This window comes from Psammomys obesus, unplaced genomic scaffold (genome assembly GCF_907164565.1).
Source record: "Psammomys obesus unplaced genomic scaffold, mPsaObe1.curated_primary_1811, whole genome shotgun sequence".
NCBI lineage: Eukaryota > Metazoa > Chordata > Mammalia > Rodentia > Muridae > Psammomys > Psammomys obesus.
The window spans coordinates 7085745-7108592 of NW_026593286.1; the positions used below are offsets into that span (position 1 = coordinate 7085745).

General features: G+C 47.2%; 1 protein-coding gene across 5 annotated transcripts in view; it reads right to left on the reverse strand.

Moving 5' to 3' along the window:
- Armc9 (armadillo repeat containing 9) overlaps window positions 1-22848 on the reverse strand; it is a 127051-nt gene that overhangs the window by 24114 nt on the left and 80089 nt on the right. For all 5 annotated transcript variants that reach the window (XM_055616768.1, XM_055616767.1, XM_055616766.1 and 2 more), the window contains exon 20: window positions 8148-8252. In XM_055616768.1, coding sequence (XP_055472743.1) covers window positions 8148-8252 — 105 coding nt within the window. The remainder of the gene's footprint in view (window positions 1-8147; window positions 8253-22848) is intronic.

Here is a 22848-nt window from a genome sequence, read left to right on the forward strand (position 1 = left end):
AAAGAAAGAAAGAAAGAAAGAAAGAAAGAAAGAAAGAAAGAAAGAAAAGCAAAAACAAAAACAAAAACAAAAACCAACTAAACAACAACAACAAAGCCAAAGCTGTAGGGATTTGGGATGGCTCCCTAGCACCTATACAGAAGTCTGGCAGACATGGTGTCTAGCTTGTAATCTTAGCTTAGGAAGTCCAGACAGGGATGCCGGGGTAAACAGGTAAGTAGACCAGCCAGATCCCAGAGCTCCAGCGTCGGTGAGAGATTCTGCCTCGGCGTGTTAGGTGGAGAGCAATAAAGGAAGACGTGTGACGTGTGGAACCAACTTGTGACCTTCACATGTACACATGCATACATATAAGCACACACCGCATGCCGAAAAAAGAAAAACCTAGTAACAATAAAGAAAAATAAACAAACAGAAAGGGGGGTGCTTAAAGTAAGAGGCTCCATGCTGCAGGCTACTTTTTGGAACACAAAAGCTGGGGGAGAGGAGCGTCTTCGCTCTGTGCATGGCCACACGCAGCGGTATAAAAGTTAAAAAGCCAGTTGAGCATCTGCTCTAAGCTTTGACAAGGACTAGATATTTGAAGGTGAGAAGGGAGAAAAAAACAGGCAGATTTGATTTTGACCAAAACCCAAACATTCCAGCTTGGTGTATGGTGCCTGCCTGTGTAAAGCCAGCACCCAGAGGGAGGCAGCGGAAGGTGCATCTCTGTAGGCTCTAGGCTAGCTAGAATTTGGGCCTTCCCAAGGAGCCTGCACTTGGGATATATATCAAGTTGAAGGCTAGCCTGGGTACTCAGTGAGATGGAAACAAAACTAGCAGCTAAACTATAGCAAAGGGGTCAGTGCCACGAGAGCATCTTCAGCTGAGTCTGAGGCTACCGGCTCTCTGTTCATGGGAGCTGGCCCCCAGTGCCTCCCACAGGGTCACTTCCATCTGCTTCTCAGATGTTGGAGAACAGGAACCAGCAATACATCTGGCACTCAGGGCGACCATTCAGTAGCCATCCCTACAGGCCAGAGTGCCCCTTCGATCTGCTAGGCTTGCAGAAGGACAACCGAGGGACTTCTCAGTGGCCCTGCCTGGCCTGCACTCGCTGACTAGGCAGTGCTCTTCAAGAGGAATTCCAAGGAAATGCCTGAGGAGCGTCAGAGAGTGAGTGACAAAAAAGGTGTGGCTCAAAAGAACAGCTTCCATCTGCCCCACAGATGGAAGGGTCTGCGCGCAGGGAAATTCTCCAGATGCAAAACGTATTTTTCAACCAAGCTGAAAAAATAGTGCAGCCCACGACTTACACATTTGCTCAGTGGTAAAGGTTAGGCAGGCTTGGCACGCTGGTGCATGCTTAAAATCCCAGCACTGGGGAGGCCAAGCTGGAGGATCTAATGGCTAACCTGGGCTGCACGGTGAGAGCCTGCCTCAAAAACTTAACAGCAACAACAAATCAGAACAACAACAAAAGTGGTTAACTAAAGCTAAAAAAAAGTTTTCCCTGAGTTGTTTTTTTTTTTTTCTTCTTTCATTCCCTCTCTTTTTGTACTGCTGAACATGAAATCCTAATTCAGTGCAAGTTAGGCAAGTGCTCTCCCACTGAGTTACACTCCTCAACTCTCTCATTTTTTTTGGAAGTAGGGGGCAGGGTCTAGTAGTTTAGGCTCTCCTTAAGCTTGTAATCCTCCTGCCTCGGCCTCCTTGGTTCTGGGATTATGTACAGATGTGTGACATTATGCCTGTCCAGTATGAATTATTGTAAGAAAATATAGGTATACTTCAGGGCAGACAAGCTGGCCAGTGGGTAAAGGCAGCTGGTGACAAGTTTGGCAACCTGAGTTCGATCCCCAGGACCTACATGGTGGAAGAAGAGAAATGACCCTCACAAGCAGTCTCTGACTTCCACATGTGCTGTGGTATGTACATGCCACACAAATACCACTTCTCTCCCTGAATAAATACATGTAATTAAAAAAGCAGGCCCCCATCCATCCATCCACCCACCCCTCCACCCACCCCTCCACCCATCCATCCATCCATCCATCCATCCATCCATCCATCCATCCATCCACCCATCCATCCACCCACCCATCCACCCATCCATCCTCCCATCCATCCATCCATCCACCCATCCATCTACCCATCCATCCCCCATCCATCTACCCATCCATCCCCCATCCATCCACCCATCCACCATCCATCCCCCACCCACCCATCCATCCATCCACCCATCCACCATCCATCCCCCACCCACCCACCCATCCATCCATCCACTCATCCATCTACCCCCCCACCCCCACCCCATCCATCCACCCATCCACCTACACATCCACCCACCCACCTATCCATTCATCCACCCATCCATTCATCCACCCACCCATCCATCCATCTACCATCCATCCCCCATCCATCCACCCCTCCACCCTCCCCCCCCCCCCCCACCCCATCCATCCATCCATCCACCTACCTATCACCTCTATACACACAGAAAATAACTTGGAACCAGCAGACTCTGTTAGCTGACCACTATTCACTATCTCACCAACAGAACACCGTTTTGTTGACATGGTAATGTGTCTAATTAAAACTAATTTATCTTTTCAGACTCGTGTAGCTTGGGGTCACATGACCCTGTTTTGACTCATAAGAAATGGAGGACACCAGAATGAGGTTTAGGAAAGCACTGTTGGGAGAAGGTGGAGCTGGCTTGTGTGTCTGGCCTCTTCCTCACTTTAGTACAGATTTGTGCAGTAGCCTGTCAGTCATCTCCTGACATGTAAGCAATGGAACTGAGACTGAGGTACAGAGCCAATGAAACCTAAGCTTCAAAACTTTAGAGGGGTGTCCTAGTGATGTGTTCATATGGTCTTGATTTGCAGGAGTAGAAACATTTGATGCAGTCAGTTAATACTGCTGTCTGTCCTTTTGACTCCTTTTGTCTCTCCCCCTTAAGTCACTTGATGCTGGAATGATCAAAGCAGTTTTTTTTTTTGTTTGTTTGTTTGTTTGCCAAAGACACAAAGGTTGAATGAGCTGAGGTTCCATTCAACTTGAGCTTAGTAGGAAAACTTCATGATTCAGTCACGTATGGTCAAATACTTAGCTCTCCTAGTGTAAGGATTTACTATGTTAGAATATTTTCAAATTTCAGTGTGCAAAGAAACATGGAATGCTTGTAAGTCTCGCTGGTGGAGTATGGTAGAATATCATTCCAAAATAGGCCCCTTTGGCATTTTGAGCTAGAGACACTTGAAAAATCACAGATGCAACAGTGGGCTCTGAACTTCCCTGCTTCATAGAAACAAGAGATTAAAAACATCAGGCAAAAGCTGACTCTCCTGTATCAGGAGATGAGACATTTATGGTTGAAACTCCATGGGGTGAGAGAATTCTGTCCAAACACATCTTGTTAAAATATCACTTGTCATCTTTTCCCTCTCAGTAGAACACATCCTAATGTAGATGTGATATAAAATAACTCTGCTTTAAAGGAAATAATTTATTCTGTGCCAAATATGAATGATCATGGTTCAGGATCATGGATTCAAGTCATCCTGAAATAGTGACAGGACCTTTTACAGTCACAGAGAGTAAAGCCATGTGTGTGTGTCTGTCAACAGGTGGGAGGGCTAATCAGACTTTTCTGTTGGTCTCAGATACTGTCTTTATCAAGGATGAGGTCTTTGCTCTAGGAATCAGATGTTATCTTCACTGTATTCTTAGTTTTCTGGTTCCTCCCTAGGCTAGATCTGTAGCACACACTCCCAGTTTCACTGAACAGTAGAGAGGATATTAGCTGAGATACAGAAGTTGGTGGTAAGTGGCCGATAAAGGAAGTAAAGGCCACTAGGCCTGTCTCCTCTCTCTCTCTGCCTCCTATATGTGGGTCAGAGTATAAGCTCTCAGCTCCATGCTCCCTGCCATGATGAAATTGCAAACAAGCCCCCAATTAGATACTTTCTTTTATAAGTGTCTTTGGTCAGGCTGTCTCTTCACAGCAATTGAACACTAAGACACAAGGTATGTTTGTACAGATTTCTCTTGCTTTGCCAAAATTATGGGCAAGCACGATGCTAGATGTCACCACTGCCATTCTCTTATAAGCTTGGAAGAGTAACTTTCTCCCCTCTTCAGCATTTGGCACAGCCTGGCGCAGAGGTGCAGCGGCGCTGTGTGCTCCGATATACAGCTCTCTCGGGGGAAGGGGGCAGCAGCGTGGCTCAGCAGAGCAGGAAGCCAGGGACAACTCCCTTCCAGGCCTGGGCACCTTGGCAAGCTGTCCTGGCTGTTCCTTGTCCCTTCCCTGCTAGTTTTTAAATCAGTATTAGTTCCATGCCACATACAGGGATTCCAGGAAGGTCTCAGACAGCTCTTGTCTTCAGGGTGATGTATGCCAGTCGCCTGAACCTCATATGAACCTCTTATTAGGAACAGTTCCATCTGTTCAGTGTCTTCCTTTGTAAACTCCATGGAGGCAACTGCTGCATATTGAACTTCATCAGCATTCTGCTAGGTCAGGGAAATGGTCTTCAAGATTAAGGCTGTGAAACTAGTTTTCTGATGAAATGTTTCACAAGTGAACATCTTCTGACAGCCTGAGGCCTCTCCTGACCCTGCTGCCTCTCACTGAAAGCCCCAAGTCATGACTTTCAGGCACATACACTCCAGAGAAATGGCTGTGACTTGTGGGCAGTGCTATGGTTGAAATGTGAGATGTCATCACAGGCTCATGGACCTGGCTGGTGGCAGTTTTGAGAGCTTGTTGAATCTTTGGGACATTGGGCCTAGATGGCTGATGCAGCCTGGCTTAGGGTGGATCTGGTTCTGCTTCTAGTCTAGCCCTCTGCTTCCTGATAGCAACAACAGGAATGAGCCATGTCACAAGCTCCTGCTGTGGCAGCCAATATACTCCCCCCTTGTGCCAAGATGGAACATATTCCATGTACTGTAAGCCAAAAGAAACCTTTCCTCCCTTTGTCAGCTACGTGGTCACAGTAAAAGTCACTAAACAGTGAGCTGCCATCATTTGGGACATGTGGTTATGAGATGTGACATTAAGTTCTCTTATGTACCACGAATATTGCAAAGGGCAATACAAGATAGGACCTCTCTTAAAATACCTGGTCCACACAGGCTTCAGGCTGGTAATTTCAGGTCACAGTTCTGGGGGACAAAGGACAGCATAGGGGGACTTTGTGAATGATGGAGGCACTAGCAATGCACATGTGTGTGACTTAAATAAAGTAAAGATGTTTCTGAGATTCTAAGCTGACCTGGGGCTGGGGGTTCAAAGGAGTTCCCCCAGAATACATGCATGCTCTGACCCTGTTACCTGGGAACATGACTTTATTTGCAAAATGAAGATATAATTTGCAGATATAATTAAGAGTCTTATAGCTGGGTGTGGTGATACATGCCTGTAATCCCAGAATTTGGGGAGGCAGAGGCAGGTGGATCTCTGTGAGTTTGAGGCCAACCTGGTCTACAAAGCGAGTCCAGGACAGTCAAGGCTACACGGGGAAACCCTATCTCAAAACAAAACTAAACCATTATTAAGAGTCTTTGAAATGAGGAGGTTACCCTGGGTTACTGAGGTGAGTCCTAATTGTTTCTACAAGACACAAGTGAGGACATACAAAAAAGAGGAGGCCACTGAAGACGGAAGCAGAGGTGAGAGGGAAGCGGACACAAGCCAAGGATCACCTGGAGTTACCATGAGCTGGAAAAGTCAAGGAAGGGCTTCAGAGCTTCAGAGGCAGCCAAGCCGTGCTGATACCTGGAGCCTGGACCTCTGTGCTCCAAAACTGTGACAGAATGCATTTCTGTTTTAAGCCAGTCAGTATGTGCTCCTTTGTCCCTGCAGCCATGGGAAATGGACGCCCTTGGTCTTCAGCTCTATATAAGCCATTCTTTTTGTCCTCCCTCTACTGCTTATTGCTCCACACAGTGGTAATGGACACCGACGAGATAAGCAAGAGTGCAAGGAACTGTTCTGCTAGATCCCAAACCATTAGCTCTATAGTAAAAGGGGCATGCAGGCATCAAGGAGGCTCTGAATGTGGGTTATGGCGCAACGACACCATTTCCGAGTGCTCACCATCTGTGGGTGCTAACTGAAAGCTGTCTTTTGAACCCCACCAGGATGTTCAACCAAACTGGCAGTCCCAGCATGCTCTGCCTCGGGTTTTGTTGTGAAAAACAGTGAGTACTGCTCAGACCTCTGCTAACTAGGTGGTAGTGGCTAGCCCTCCTCTAGCCTCCTTCTGTCACCTGCTTCTCTTTCTTCTTTTGTTCTTGCCCCAAGTCTATTTTTCACAAAGTAGCCAGAGTGTGACTCTAAGTTGATATGTTGGTTTATTTATTTGTTTATTTATATTAAAATATTTTTGAGATAGCCTTTCATACCTCCTAAGCAGGTCTCAAATTCACATGTAGTTGAGGATGTCTTTGAAATTCAGATCTTCCTACTTCCACCTCCTTTGTGCCAGATTACAAGTATGTGACTTAGAATGGAACCCAGGGCTTCATGAATGCTAGGTAGGCACTCTACCAAATGAGCACATCCCCAGCCCCTGCTAAAACATAAATCAACCGAGTCTTTCCCCTACCCTCACTCCCTGCACTTACGGGGCTTAAAATCCACATTCCTGCCATGACCTACAGAGTTCCATGAGCTGGCCCCTGGTTCTCCCTCAAGCTCAGGTTCTCCTAGTGTGAACTGCTACTCAGTCCAGAGTCCTTGGGAGGTTCCTCACATGATGGGGACAGGTTACTAGGGAGACCAGCTCCTGAGGAGGGCCCGAGGGTCCAGCTGCGGGTGGTAGTGGGCATGGACGGGCATGTTCTGCTTCCACTTGCTCCTGGAAATTGTTCCTCCGCTCTGAAGTTTTCATGAGAGCACCCTATCTGCCTATGCATCTGCTCTCTGGTACCCAAGACACCGGTGGGCCTGGAACTACCATCACTTCATGGGTGAAACAGCAGATCCCTCCTAACGGGAGGACTTTCCTACTTGCTTGTTCACCTACTAGTTTTTGGAGCTGGCAGTTCAGCCTCATGTATGCTAAGAGCACGCTCTGCAGCCCCAGCCTGATTCCTTCCTATTTAGCTGGCTGGACATTGGCCAGTGGATTTTGGAGCTGGTCAAGCATCAGAGCTACCAAGAATCTCAAGAGGGCAGCTTCTGGCCCTATGGCAGATGATTACGCCATTGGCCACTCTTCTGTTTCTGAGACACTGCAATCTTCATGTTTTCTGCAGTCCTCACTGGCTTTTTGATTTCTACCCTTAGGGGTCCCTTGCAATGAGAGTTTTGGTTTCTTTAAAAACACAGTTATGTTATGGGAGCATGTTTTTGTTTTAATCCCACGTATGGGATATGGGGCTGCTTCAGTTTGTCCAGGGGTGTGATCTTTGCCAGGTGTAGATAGTTTAATTCTGGGAACTCTTGAGAGGGTATAAATGCCAAAGCACAGAAAGGGACAAGGTGGAGGTAGGGGCTCCTACAAAGAAGGCAGCTGCTACTCCTGTTTGCTATTGTTGCAGTTTGGAGACACCCTGATACAAAGATGGGACTTGCCCCAAGGAACCCGACAACCCTACTCAGCATGAAGTAGTCCAAAGAGACCCATGCCCCCTTACCCCTCTAACCTTCTGTCTTTCCTACCTGGTGTTAGGGTGTAGGAGGGGACTGGGGGAGAGAAGGGCAGCAGAACCCAAATAAAGCAGTGTAAAGAAATACTCCAACAGTCCCTCTTCCTTCTCCCATGCTTGACATGTAGGAGAACCCTGGCTTTAAGCCTACTCTCCCTGCCTACTGAACTTCAGCCACTACTTCTGTGTTGAAAGGCCTTTAAACTTATTTAACACATGGAAACAAAAAGATTCGCCTGGGATGACCATTAGTGTGGGTGACACTACAGACGTTGTGAAGGTTCCTGGCAGCCCCTTTTAAACCCATTTCTCCCCAGCTCCACTCCCATTTACCAGCAGGTCTGTCTATCTCCGAGGCACGTTAGGGCCGCTGAGAGCAATTGGCTAACACGGATCTTTTCTAAACCCTAAGCTCTACTGAACCTTGAGTTACTGCAGGCATTAAATAATTTGCCTGTCTTTCTGCCCCTCCCGTTCCGGACACCTCCGTCATGTGCACTTACTCCCAAGTACTCTGTGGTTAGAAGCTTCTCGCCTGAGAGTTCTCCAAGCTGGGGCTGGATCAGTTCATCTTTGTCCAGGTCAGCTTCCATGATGTCATGATCCTCCTGTTTCAAAGGAGACAGGAATGAGAGTTCTGGACACCCACCCAGCTACAATCCCCCCAGAGTGTGCAGGCAGCTGCTGTGAAATGAGGTCTCAGGCTAGCATAAAGTCCCATCGGGTCTCAGAAGCCATCTGTCCTTTGCTCATAATTCCTCCAAAAGGTGAAGAGGCAGAGCTGATAACCCCTGAGGAAGCTGGGCTCCCAGGAAGTACTTCCATGCTGTAGATATGAAGATGTCTAAAGAGCCCCTCAGCAGCCGTCACAGCCAGGAGATCCTCTCTGAGAGGATCAAGTGAAAGGCCAAGCAGTCGGATCAGAGACACCTGATAAGCACTTCCACATACACAGGCCTATCGAGCTGTGAGGCAGCACATGACAAGCTTGTTCTTCTCTAGGGTTCACAGGTCATAAGAGACTCAGCACTTTAGTCTCCATCACTGGAATAAGATAATAGGCCTGGAGTGATGGCTCAGTGGTTGAGTGCTTGCTGTGTACCAGGAGAAGCTGTGTTCAGATCTCAGCATCTGCGTAACATAGGTATAGTCTTGCGTATGCTTATAGCCCATATTGTAGGAAGAAGATAGTATAGTTAAGAGGATCACCAGGTTTTTCTGGCTAGTAGCCCAGGAGAGCTCTGGTTTTAGGGAGAGACTCTGCCTCAAAGGAATGAAGGACAGAATGATAAAGGTCTGCCACCTCCATGAGTCAACCGGTGGCCAAGGAGACACCCTGCCAAGTGTCAGAGAAGGTGTAAGTGGAGTTCAGGGAGATGAAAGGGCATAGGACTGGCTACGCAAGGCGCCTAAGCACTATGTATGCCTGACTCGGGCCAGAATTTGGTGAAGAACTCCCAACACCCAGGGGCAGTCAGGGCAAAGGCCAGTGACAATGAGAATTTCAATGTTAGACACACAACAGACAGCAGACTCAGCAAGAAGAGAAAGTGGTTTTGCTTCTGGGAAAAGCCTGTGGACACACCTCCCCTGTCCTTCAGCCAAGTGCAACTAAAACCCTGGATGTTACATAGAAAATAAACACACAAGACCCTGGGAAATGGAGAGCACGGACTAACCATGACTGACAGGAGAAACCCCTACCTGTCAGACCTGGTGCCACAGAAGCCAGTCCCCAGAATGTCAACAGTGAAGACAAGTTTGTCTGAAGACTTTCTTGTCAAGGGACAAGAAAGGGAGACACTAGGAGGTCAGATACGTTTTAGAAAATAACTACCTTAAAAAGCATTGTGTGCCTGGCAGTGGTGGTGCACACCTTTAATCCCAGCACTCAAGAGGCAGAGACAGGCAGATCTCTGCATTCGAGGCCGCCTGGTCTACAGAGTGAGTTCAGGACAGTCAAGACCAAACAGAGAAACCCTGCCTTAAAAAAATAAAAAAAAAAAAGCATTGTGTGACTAGTGTCCAATCATGCCAGCAAGGGCCTCATCCTGGGCCTCTGCCTTCCAAGACTCTGATCAAGCAGTGTATCAGAGAAAGCCAAGCAGAGGGGTATTTCTTTTCTTTCAATGTCTGAATCCAATGCCTTTACTTTTATTTGACGATGAGCAGGATTAGCACACCCAGCAACTCCAGTGACTTTTGCTCACAGCACTGAGAAGCAACGAGCTTAGCAGGGTCTCGCTCAGGGCCACGCCTCCGCCTGGCAGCACTGTCCTTTAGAGCTACAGGGCATCGACACCCGTGCAGCCACCAGACCAAGCTGAACTGTCAGGGCTTAGCTGAGATGGGAGGCTTGGGTTGTCTCAGTCGGGGGACAGGACCCTGAAAGACCCTTGAAAAGATGCCACGGTGCCTGGTCCTAGACCGAGTCTCCCTGTTAAAGCACATACAGACAACACTGGTCCTGGCCCTCTCCCTATGGTCCTGGTTTTGGCAGAATGTCTTCTTTTTCAGAGTTGCTCTTCTTAAATCAACACTATAAGGACTCCATCAGAATAGCAAACACCCCCGGATGGAGCCTAACAGAATACAGGCTGGGATGTGACTATCTAGGATCTAAGGATGGGCAGCAAGAAGACTCACCCTAAATCTCTATCCTAGCAGGCTAAGGGGGTGGGAAGGAAGTGGGAGAAACAGCATGCTTTGCACAATTTGACAATACTGTGGGGGTTCCCCAGGACCACTGGCCTCTGCAGCACCCCTACTTCCCAGACAGCTGCTCGTATCCCACTCTGCCTAGTAACACGTGCCCACCACCGGGGCGCCCAGGTGGTGCTCCTTGTGGAAGGCCGCCACCTTGAGGTTGCCTCGGTGGTCTCCAGACCTATTGCTGAGGATCACAGCTGTTGCTGGTCACAGCTCAGTGGCTCGTCCTGCACACACACCAGCCAGATTTAGCTGTGGAATCCTGTGCCATTGGGACGCCCAGAGCCCACATACTCTGAGAGGACCATGCCATTACTGATGTCATTACCCTTCATGTTGACCACCAGAAAATGGTGCCACTCCCAGAATTTGGAGTCTTTCCTGCTAGGAACATGCGGGTCTGTGAGGACCAGGGTGTAGAGTTTCCCTGGATCGAGGCCATCCCATGAAGCACTGCTGGGCCCATCCTTGACCTGAGTGGGCATCAGCACTTTGTCCAGCTCGCCCACCTCCTGCGGGCTCAGCGCCCAGCCCACTGGCTGATGTCAGCGAGCATGGCGACAGAAGGAACGAGGGCATGCGCGCTGAGAGCAGAGGGGTACTTCATCTGTGTTGGGCACTGCCGAGGTCCCCACTGTCCAGTGAGGAGACACCAGACGGAACAAAGGCTGCCACTCCCATGTGATAGTAAGTTGGTGTCTCCCTGCTGGGGTAGTGTCAGAGGCCAGTGGCAGGTAATCATGGTGAAATCCTACCTTTTCTCGGGGCGGGGGTTATTTGTGGAAACTTAGTAGGGAATCTGAACCACCTACCCAAAGCTGCGAAATAACAGGGGGCCATTCATCTGGACACCTTGCTGCAAAGGTTCAAGGTTTGGTGCTGAGTCTGTTCTCAAGGGGTGCTGAGGTGACCTGCTTCAGTTCAGTGTCTGATCCCTGTAAACCAACCAGGGAGAGGGTAGAGGGGCAGGCCTTGCAACATGCTACCACAGAGGCATTTCTGTGCCTGTCTGTCCCTGATTCACTCTGGGGACAGGTGAATCATGGAGCCTTTCTAGCCATGCTTGTTTATTTGTCTGGGCTAAACTACCAGACAGAAAAGCGAGTGATGGTGTAGCTCATTCTGGGCCAGACTAAGTTTCTGGTAAGTTCTGTTCAATTGCAATAGTGAGCCTTGAAATCCTTAGTCAAGTTTGCTTGGCTGTTTGTGTCCTTTAAAATAAATTTCCAGCAGGAAAGTAGGTGGTTCCTTTGAGAGTTCAAGACCAGCCAGGGCTACATAGTGAGTTCTAGGCCATTCACAGCTATGTAGTGAGATTGTGTCTCACAGAACAACAACAAACAAATGAACAGAAAAAAATCAATGAAGATTTAATTCTTAGCCAGGTGTGGTGGTACATATCTTTAAGCACCAGCAAATGAAAGGGCAGATGAACCACAACAGGCTAAGACTGTTTTGAAAGAGGACATAAGAGGACTTTGACTGATTTCCAGAGTTACTATACAGCCAGAGCAATCCACATAATGTTTTGTTGGCAAAGAGGCAGACAGAATTAATAAAAGAGAAGAGGACTCAGAAACAGACCTATATGAATGTTCCCAACCAGTTCTTTCTTTTTTTTCTTTTTGGAGCCAGCACAGTCTTGAACTCTTCCGCTCAAGCGATTCTTCCGAAAGCTGAGACTACAAGTACACATCATTGTACCTGGCTAGCTTCCAGCTGATGTTTGACAATTAAGAGATGGTAAACAGTAAGTATACTGCCTAGGGATAAGGAAAGAAAATGTCTTTTTACATATATATATATATATATATATATATATACCCAATACACATTTATTGCATAACCAACAATGCACAGATTGTCCAAATACGGAAGTGCAAACAAGCCATGAAGTAGACACGAGGCATGACAAAGAAACCATTCAAACAACTGTAATAACAGTTGATGCTGAACCCTGTTACACAGGATTCTAAGTGGGAAAGAACTGGCTTAGAGCACGGTGGGGCAAGGGTTACATTATGTTCTTTTAACTATTACCACTACAACAGACACTCTAGCACTCAACTTTTAAATAATATTGATGTCTACACTAACAAATTAGCATTTGTTCTTTTAAAAATTTATTTTTTTTATTAATTACAGTTTATTCACTTTGTATTCCAGCTGTAGCCCCCTCCCTCGTCCCTTGAAAATGTCCTTATGTATTCAGTACAAACATAAATTTTCCCCATGAGTATTTTTGATCTTTGATTGGCTGAATCCTCAGGTATGGAATCTGTGGATACCAAGGGCTGACTGAAAATATCACTAGGCTGCATATGCCAAGCGCTTCTTCCACATCAGATTGTCTCCTGTGGGTTAAATCTCAAAGAGATTTAACTCAGTTGCTTAGAGCTGCAACTGAGGCATCAGGCACAGATGGAGTGAGTTGGCTGGCTCTGAGGGTGAGCAAGTGTGGTGCAGTCTTAGAGGGGAGCTCCAAGCCACCTGACACCTGCTCCTTAACATAGGCCAATCAGTCTGCCATTGAGTCCTTGTACACACAACAGCCTTATGGATGGATCTGGTTCCCCTCAACCTTCCGACAAGAAAAGGAAGCACTGTTCTGAAAATGTGGGTTCCCTGTGCTCATTTGAAGCCATTTTTGGGTTTTCATTGGTGTTTAGTTTGAATACAGAATGTGCCCTATAAGCTCATGTACTGAAGGCCTGAACCTTGTACTGGAGATGTTATCTGGAGAGGTTCTGGGAACTTTAGAGAGTGGGGCCTCAGTGGAGAGAGTAGGTCACTGGGGTTGACTCCTTGCTCTGGCCCCTTCCTTGCTGTTTCCTGAAAGGCAGGAGGGAAGCAGTCTCTGCCACATGTTGCAGGATATTTAATCACACTGTGAAACCTGAGACTGTGTACTAGTTGTGAGGCTCAGCCCTAACACACACCTTTTATCCAAGAGCTTTCTGTAAACATGATTTAATAAAGTTAACCCTAGGTCAAGAGGTAGAGCATGCAACCAAATGATAGGAACTGAACAGAGGGAAAACAAAACAAAACAGGAAGTCTGGAGGATGGAAAGAGAAAAGCACAGGAAGTAGAAAGGAGGGACATTCAGTTTGAAGGTAGTTAAGACAGTGTGGAGAAGGAAAAGGACTTTTTCCTTCTGGGACATGGTTGGTTGAATAGGAAGGTCAGCTGGGTCCTTTCTCTACCTCTCTGAGCTAGTAGGTTTTCACCCCTGCATCTCGCTCCCGAGTTTTTATTGGTAAAATGGAATGTTTTGCATTTTGTATAAAAAACAACAGCCAAACCCTCTCATTGGGATGATATTCTGCTGCACCTCAGGCCCAAAGCAAAGGAAACTGAAACCATGAGCCAAAGCAAGCCTTCCCTTCCTTCAAATCATCTCTCCGTCTCTGACTAATACTGTGGTCTTTGTCTATGGTCTTTGGAGAGTCAGTTCACTTGCTAAATCAGCCCCTAAAACAGATGAAGGGTCTTATGTGAGCCTGGTGCTGGGCTAAGAGCTGGACCATGCAGTGAGGCCACCTGTCCTCAACTGTCTGTTCTACAAGCCAGTGCTGCTTGCCATTACTAGAGATGTCAGCTAGGGATGAGCTGACAAGAGCAGGGGATTCTGCTTTTCCAGGTGGCCTCTGAAGGAGGGGCAGAGGCAGCAGATCTGGCAGGTTCCAGATCTAGCCATGAACAGCATGGCCTGAGTCACATGTGGGCTGCTGAGGACCCAGCATCCCATCAGCTTCTATCTGAAAGCCCTGGCTGATCACTTACTTGAGAACCATTATGGAGGTCACCAAAGATTTCCTTGGCACTTTATTCCTTACCTCTCATGTGACTCAATGGGGAGTCCTCTAATCTACCTGTTTGCCTCATGAGGAAATCAGACCTGGAGAGTCTACCCTTGAGTCTGGCCTTCAGCTTGGGCAAGTCCTTTCTATCCAGGCTTTTCTAACTCAGGCCATGATGCCTGTAGGAAAAGCCTGTTTCTGAGGATGCACAGTGGGGATTGCCTGGGTCTCTTAAGGAGCCAGGTTCCTACTGTCCGGCTGTGGCTGCTGCACCGGGCACACTGAGTGAAGGGAGGGAAGGCCAAGATCATAGCCTGGAGCCCACAGGTTCCTTCGTCTCCTTCTTGTTTTTGGCTAATAACAAGTAGAGAACCTATGTTTGTCCAACCCAGAGAACAGGTTCCTGTCATTGCTGTGAGCTAAGCCCAGGCTCAGATCCATTCTTCACAGTGAGGGCAGCTATAAGCACCAGAGGACCCATCGTCCTGAAATTTCACTCGGAGTTTCCCCGAAGGTAATGCTATCTATGAGCCCCTAGATTGAGGTCACCTCTGGGAAGGGTAAAATTTATGCTGCTGCTTGGCTTGGAGTTGAGTTTACCAAAATAGCAACACCTTACGGATCAAATAGCATGTGTACATTACGTGATTATTTCAGGAAAGTGACTGCTCCTTGGGAACCAAGGCAGCGAGCTCTGAGGTCTAGTGAGTGGCAGACCTCTGGGCCAGGTAGTATTTCACTCCTCTCCAGGGACCAAGCCTGGAGGCCTCAGCTGGAAATGGCCATGTGAATCACAGTTTCATGAGGTATTGGTAACACACTACTTCCCTGCCAAGAGGGAAAATGAAACACTAAGAAACAACAGAAGTCCACATTCCATTTCAAAGAGAAAGAAACTCAATGGCTGACCTCAGCCAATACCTGCCCAAGTATTGCTTTACCCGGGACAACAAGAACATATGTAATACCCATTCATTTGCAAATCAACCTATATGTATACAAACTTGCCAACAGCACTCTTTAACTGCAAACGATTGCAAAACAAGCCAGAGAGTCAGTAAGAGAGTCACTGAAATATTGAGACAATTTTGGATTTTAAAATTAACAAGTTAAAATCCTTTTTAAAAATTGAAAAAGCAGTTGTGTGTGTGCACATGCATTTGTCTGTGCATGTGATGCGGGCACCTGTGGAGCCTCACCGAGCTGGAGTTACACGTGGCCGTGAGCTGCACTGCCTAGTTTGAGGGCTGGGCACGCCACTGGGTCCTCTGTAAGAGCAATACTCGTTCTTACTGAGCTTTCTCTCCAGCCTCCCCTCCCCTCCTTAAAGACAAGGTTTTATGCAGCCTGGGCTGGCCTTGGTCCTTCTACCTCTACATTCCACATGCTGGCATTACAGGTATGCACCACCATGCCTGGTTTATGTGGTGCTGGGGTTTGAACCCATGGCTTTGTGCATACTACACAAGCATTCTACCAGCTGAGCTACATCCCGTCAATGCCAGAGCTGAGGCTGCAGAATGGGAAAAGACTTTTACCAACTACACATCCAAGAGAGGGCTAATATTCAAATGTATAACGAACTCAAAAAAAAAAAAACCCAGTTAAAGAAATGAGGTGCATCCACGTGGTGGTGGGCTTGCTTTGACCCCAGCACTCAGGAGGCAGAGGCAGGCGGGTCTCTGTGAGTTCAAGCCTGGTCTACAGAGCGAGTTCCAGGACAGCCAGGGTTACACAGAGAAACCCAGTCTTGAAAAAACAAAACCTAGCCAGCCAGCCAGCCAGCCAGCCAACCAACAAGACAAACAAAAACAAAAAAATGGGGTATAGATATAAACAGAATTCTCAAAAGAGGAAACTTTTTTTGTTACTGTTATTTTGTTTTTTTGAGACAGGGTTTCTCTGTGTAGCCTTGGCTTTGTAGACCAGGCTGGTCTCTAACTCACAGCAATCCACCTGCCTCTGCTTCCCTGAGTGCTAGGATTAAAGATGTGCACCACCACACCTGGCTAAAAGAGAAAATTTAAATAACTGGAAGGACTTAAAGAAATGTTCAACACTCTTAGCCATCAGGGAAATGCAAATCAAAACTACTTTGAGATTTCACTTCACACCTGTCAGAATAGTAAAAATCAATAGAACAAATGATATCTTATGCTGGTGAGGACGTAGAGTGGTGGTTCCTGAGAAATCTGGGAACTGATCTACCTCGAGATTCAGCTATATCAGCCTTGGGCATACACTCAGAGGATGCTTCATCGTACTACACAGACACTTGCCCAATCATGTTCATTGCTGCTCTGTTCCAATAGTGAGAAACTAGAAACAATCTAGATGTCTGACAACAGATGAACAGACAAGTGTGGTATATTTATACAATGGAATATTACTCAGCCATTGAATAATAAAATTTGAAGGTAAATGGATGGAACTAGAAAAAAAAATTCTGAGTGAGGTAACTCAGACCCAGAAACACAAATTATGATCCATGTCTTGCTCAGCCGTCATTAGAGAAGCTTCCTCCTGCAGCAGATGGGAACAAATACAGAGACCCACAGCCAGACAATATACAGAGTGGAAGACTTTGGAACACTTAGCCCAAAAGGGATGTTTCCATCTCCATCAAATGCCCCCCTCCCCCCGAGCCCAGGGAACCCTGCCAGTAGAGGAGGTGGAAAGAGTGTAAGAGCCAGAGTGGATGGAAGGCACCCAAGGAACAAGGTCTTCTCAACACAGCAGGGCAGATGCATACATGAGCTGACAGAGACTATAACAGCATGGGCCGGCATGGGGCTGACCAGATGGAGTCCTAGAATTGAAACGAAAAATGGACATATGTCCCCATCCCTAATTCAGAAGCAACCTCCAATAGACAACTACTTGCAAATGAGAAATTAGTGTTCTCAGGCTGGCTGTGATGGTGCACGACTTCAATCCCAGAACTCGGGAGGCAGAGGCAAGTGGATCTTCTTGAGTTGGAGGTCAGCCTGGACTACAAAGTAAGTCCAGGACCCTGTCTCAAAAAAACAAACAAGAAAAAAGAAAAGAAAAATTAGTGTTCTCCAGGGAGCCTCGCTGGAGAAACACAAACTACTCTTAAGGTTGTCCAACAGTAGATGGCCAACACAAGGCTTTATTCATTTATTTTTTAACCTCACAGGTCGTTTGCACGTATATTATGGCTTCTGGCTTTGTGGGGTTTTTTTTTGTTATTGTTTTGTGTAACTTTGGTTGTCCTGGACTCACTTTGTAGATCAGGCTGCTCTCAAACTCACAGTGATCCATCTGCCTCTGCCTGCCAGAGTGCTAGGCTCACAGGTGTGTGCCACCACACCTGGCTTAGGTTTTGTGTTTTTATGGTATTCCTGTGTGTGAGAACATTTGAGTCTCTGCATCTACATGTGTGTCTTATGTTTTTTCTTTGGCTCTTTTTCTTGTTTGGTTGTTTTGTCCTATTCTGATTTGTTTGGTTTTGTTAAATTTTCTTTTATTTTACTATTATTCCTTTGATGTCTGTTTTCTAAGGAGGGACAGAAAGGAGTAGATCTGGATGGGAAGGAAGGTGGGAAGAAACTGGGAAGAGCAGAGCGAGGGGAAACCATAATCAGAATATATTGTATAAAAAAAATCTATTTTGAATTAACAAACCAACCAACCAACCCAGAGGTGACCGCGGTTACAGCCATGCTCTGGAGTTTGTGCTGGCTGAGCAGAAGCTGCAGGCTACCTCAGAACTTACTACATGCTGGGAGACACAGGAGAGCCCGTGCAAGGCACAGTGCTTGCTGGCAGTGGCACTGGCTCCACTTTTTGAGTGTCAAGTGGATTGAAACTAGTCGGAGTGTAGGCTTTATGAACGAGGCAAGCACGTTGGTGAGAGCAGGGGCATTCAGTGAGGATGGCTCAGGTGTGTGAGCACCTGCTCTCTCACAGCATGCTGCTCCGCAGCGGTCCTCCTGATTCAGAAGGGAAATGTGGTGCTGGTGCCCTGAGGAGGCCAAGAATAGTCCTTGCCTCACAGGAAGGACTATCTCAAGGGTTTACCCTTGAGATAGGTAAGAGTGGAGAGTTCAGGCAATCATAAACCCTGAAGCCCATACTTCAACATGGATGAGGTTTTTATACTTGTAGAACAAAACAAAGCCATAAATCAAGCAGTTTTTAAATATATTGGTGGGAATATATATAGATGTGAGCACTGTAAATTCAGATGTTGATTTCTGTGCTCTGAGATCTGGTTGCAGTCTGGATGTGGGCATTGTCATTTCTACAAAGAATCTCCTGTCTCAATGTTGAATAAAGGGCTGAGGAAATGGCTCAGTGGTTAAGAGCCCTGGCTGCTCTTCCAAGGGACCTGGGTTCAATTCTCAGCACCAACATAGCGTCTCACAACTATAACTCTATAACTCTAGTTCCATGGATTCTGACGCCTTCATACCAACACAGAGAATAAAATTAAATAGTGTTTTAAATGCTGTATAAAAATTACTCCCCAATTATCTCTGATTGGTCAATAAAGAAACTGATTAGCCAATAACTGGGCAGAGGAGATAGGTGGGACTTCCGTTCCCAGTCAGGGGGTCTCAGGTAGGGAGCAGAGAAAGAGAGGAAGAAGACAAGTGAGGAAGACCCTCAGGAAGGCATCATAAGGACAGAGAGTTACAGCAGAAGGCCAAGGCGAGACTGAGGTAGTAGGTAAAAAATGCATGTGGCTGGGAGGTAGCCAGACTAGCACAACTGGGTTAGAATAGACGAATATCTGCCTACTTATAGACCTTAAAGTTTGTTGAATGAATCTAATAGGCCTGTGCGTCAATTATTTGGGAACTAGGGCGGGTAGCAAAAAAGGTCCCTACTAATACTCTAATTCAACACGTATGAACCAGGCAAGTATGGTGGGAGAGCCTGGAGCATTCAATGAGGATGGTCGCTCCGGGTGGGGGAAACCCTGCCAGAGGGGTTTCTGTTGACATTCTTAGTTTGGAGTTGGTGGTAGCTGGAGTTTCAATAGGATTTACCTGTTAGTTTTGATGTTATGTCAGACACAGATGGGCATTGAGTAGCTATGAATGAGGCTGAAGACAGCAGGAGATCATTTGGTTCTGGATCTGCAACATCCTAACTCTTCGCCACCGCAGAGTCCTGGTCAGTTAATCAACCCTGTAAAAGCTTTAACATCTGTGGCTTCTTCCTGGGAACTTGAGTTCATAGCCAGGTGCTTCCTTGTGGACCAGTTACCTGGTGAGCTCTTCTGAGCGACTCATGAATACCCACATGAAAGAGAGAGTGCTTAAAAATCTACTTTGGAAAAAAAAAAAATCCACTTTGGGAAGGAAGGGCATGCTGAATAAGGAAATGCTTGGAGAATAAATGCCTCTTTAGGGTGGGTCTTAAATGCCATTGTTGAAGGAATTTTACTAAAATTACTGCCTTTATGTTCTGGGGTAGAATGTATCAGATTACTGGAGTACCAAGAATTAAGAATGCCTTTTTAAAAAAGGCCCTTGAGCTGAGATGAATTTAGATGCTCTAAGAGGAGGCTTCCCCGTAGCAGTCCATGATCTTATGACACTACAAGATTCTTAACTGGAGGCTTTAGATACATTATACTCCAGACAAACCAGATTCTAAGCAACTGGCCTGAAAACAGAACTAAGGTTGACCACTAAATGCATTTGAAAATTCAGATTCCTGCAGATAGAGTGCAGGCAACAGAATGGGCTCAAGTGGTTTCCTGTAAGACAAGCAAGAGTCTCCAGTGTGCTGGCCGTTTGAAAGAATCACAGACTCTGACGAGAGTCTGAACTTGAGACAGCTTTTCAGCAGGCTGAGCTGTAAGCCCCACTCTTTGTAAACACACAGGAAAGCCTTCCACCTGGGAGAGCCTGCAGGGTGGACCAAGGTGACCAGGCTCCGTGTTGGGATCTGCACATTTCCCCAGTGCAATGGGGCCTGACTCCATTTGAAGTTGCTTTCTTCCAGAGCCTGTGCCCAGGCCTGGGCTGTGAGCGGGCTCTGAATCCTTAAGGGCTCAGAGTGGTATCCAGTTGCTGTCAACATCAACATCCTCATTTACATAATGCTTCCAGCCTCATGATGGCCATTGTGACAACTGGACCAGTTTAGCAACCAGCCACAAGTAGAAACCAGGGAGACTAGCACCCTGTTTCCGAAGTCAAGTCTGCTTCAGCTGCTCAATGTGCTCATTTCCCTCCCTGCATTCTAAGCAAAAAAGGAATATGGAGGTGCTGTTAATATCACCTTGGGAGAACTGAGACCCAGCAGTATAGGTGATTTGGAGACTTGGAAGGACCAGAAGTGACTACAGTAGAAGCTTCCATGAGGTCAGAGGGCATGGAGCTTGCCTTCGAGCAGCTCTGTAGAAGCCACTCAAGGGGTAGACAAGAGTGCAAGGGAGTAGCCCCATCAATCTCTGCTCCTCAGAAAGAAAGACAGTGACCCCACAGCACCAGGCAGGTAAGGAGTCACTTCCATGTTAATCAGAGTCTTACCGCACATACTCATTATATAGTTCCTGTAAGTAAGCAAAGACTTTGGGGAATGAGCAGTGTGACTCCCTAGCTGGCTATTAAATTCTCCCTTGGTGCCAGATCAGTCAACGAGCCATTAAGAGCGAGCTTATGCTAGCACCTGCTGTCTGGGTCATTCCTCATACACCCTGAGAAAATACAGAATGGCTGCAGCGAATTGCCCAGCTCCTGAGTGCATGGCCTCAGCCAGGGCTGTTCCAGAGAGCTTGTCCAAGACCAATAGTTCTCAGCCTTCCTAATGCTGCAGCCTCTGATACAGTTCCTCATGTTGTGGTAACCCCCAACCATACCATTATTTTCATTGCTACTTCCTAACTGTAATCTTGCTATTACGAACCATAATGTACATATATGCTCTGCGACCCTGTGAGAGGGTTGTGCCACGGTACTGAACTCCCAGCTGACCCTTCAGTTAGTTCCATCTGGGCCAGGGAGGAACACTTCCTTCCAGTGACACAGCACAAGGCGCTGAATACACACAAGTGACCAGCTGGGACACAATCCTGTGCTGCCGCCACTGGCATGGAAGCACTAGACTCCGTAACAGGCTTCTGTCCTCAAGAAAAACAGCAGGCTGGGCAGAGCATGGCGGTGACAGCTGAATGGTCAGCAGGCTGAGCTGTGAAGGCAAGGGAAGCAGCTGCAGGTCAATGGCGCCAGGCCAGGAAGAAGGTTGCAGAAGAGAACTGACAAGAGAGGACAGAGAGCTGAACCTGAAGGATAGAAGGCTGTAAGAAGCCAGGAAGAGAAACTGCAGGCCCTAGCTGCTGGAGAAGTTGCAGTGGCTGTCATATCTTCAGGCCAAGGGTCTTTAGACCCTGGGTCAAGAGCCTTATCACTGGCAGGGCTAAGAGCAAAGGGACTCCAGCTTCCTAGATCCACATAGTAGCTGTAATACTGGTGATGGCTGGGGAATCCTTACACCTTGGTCTGCCTAGAAGCTATGATGTTAGCCTCAACCACAGGCTCATGTACTGATGCTTGGTCCCTAATGAGTGGCATTATTTGGGAGGCTTCTGGAAATGGTAAGGGTAGGAGATTTTAGAGGAGGTACACTATGGGGTATGCCTATGAAGGTTCTGTCTGGTCCCTAGTCTCCTCACTGCTCTCTGCTTACCCTCTACCATGAGGTAACAGGCTCATGTCCCTGCCATGCTGTTCTGTGTCATCATGTGCCCAGAACTGAGACAGCCTGGACCTAACCAACCATGGACTGAACTCTCTGATACCACAGGGCCAAAATAAAATAAGTCTTTCCTCTTTTGGGTCCTAGCAGACACTTGTGACAGTGATGCAGAGTAACAGAACAGTGTTAAGTCCTAGCAGGCACTCTGTGACAGCGACATAGTAACAGAACAGCTCCATAGTCTCCTCACGACCGCCAGAAGGAAAGGGGCTTCACAGATGAGCACTGACGCTGAGTGTGGGGAGCCCACTTGCTCCAGGCCTCACAGGTGGATTTAGATTTGCCACCCACTGACTTGATAGTGCAGTAACCATGGGTCTCACAGGGCTTTCCTGCTTGCCCATGTCTTCCCTACTGCCCTGGACTTGGGATGAGGACAAGGACAGACTATTGATCAAATGACACAAGGCAAGAATAAGACCCCAGTAACCCAGAGCCGTAAGCTGACCTGTGAGGAACATGTGCCTCAGAGCGCCAAATGGCTTCAACCCTGCCATGTGTGCTCAGCCGTCTGGATGGGAATTCTGCACAGCTCCAGAAGGAGGAGTAGACTCCATAAGAGGAAAAAAGGAGGAGAGGGAACGGCATTCGTGTACCTTATGGGCTACAGATAACTCACTAAGAACAGGCCATCGGGACTTTCTATCCTCGTCTCACAGATGCGGAAACAAAGCTACTAATGCGTGTGAGCATGTAAGGTGTATGAGAGTCTTTACTGGCTGGGCTTTGGCTACCATGATGAGCACCTTGAGCTCTTAGTGAGGTAGCACACAGCAGTGTTTACAGTGGGATCACGTCAAGGGGACAGGGTCCATTCTCCTCAGAGCACAATTTGGCAGGACCTAGTGAGAACGAAACCATCATACTAATTGAGCCAGTGACTTGATGTCTAGATGCAAATTATAGAAAAAGCACACACACACACACACACACACACACACACACACACACACAC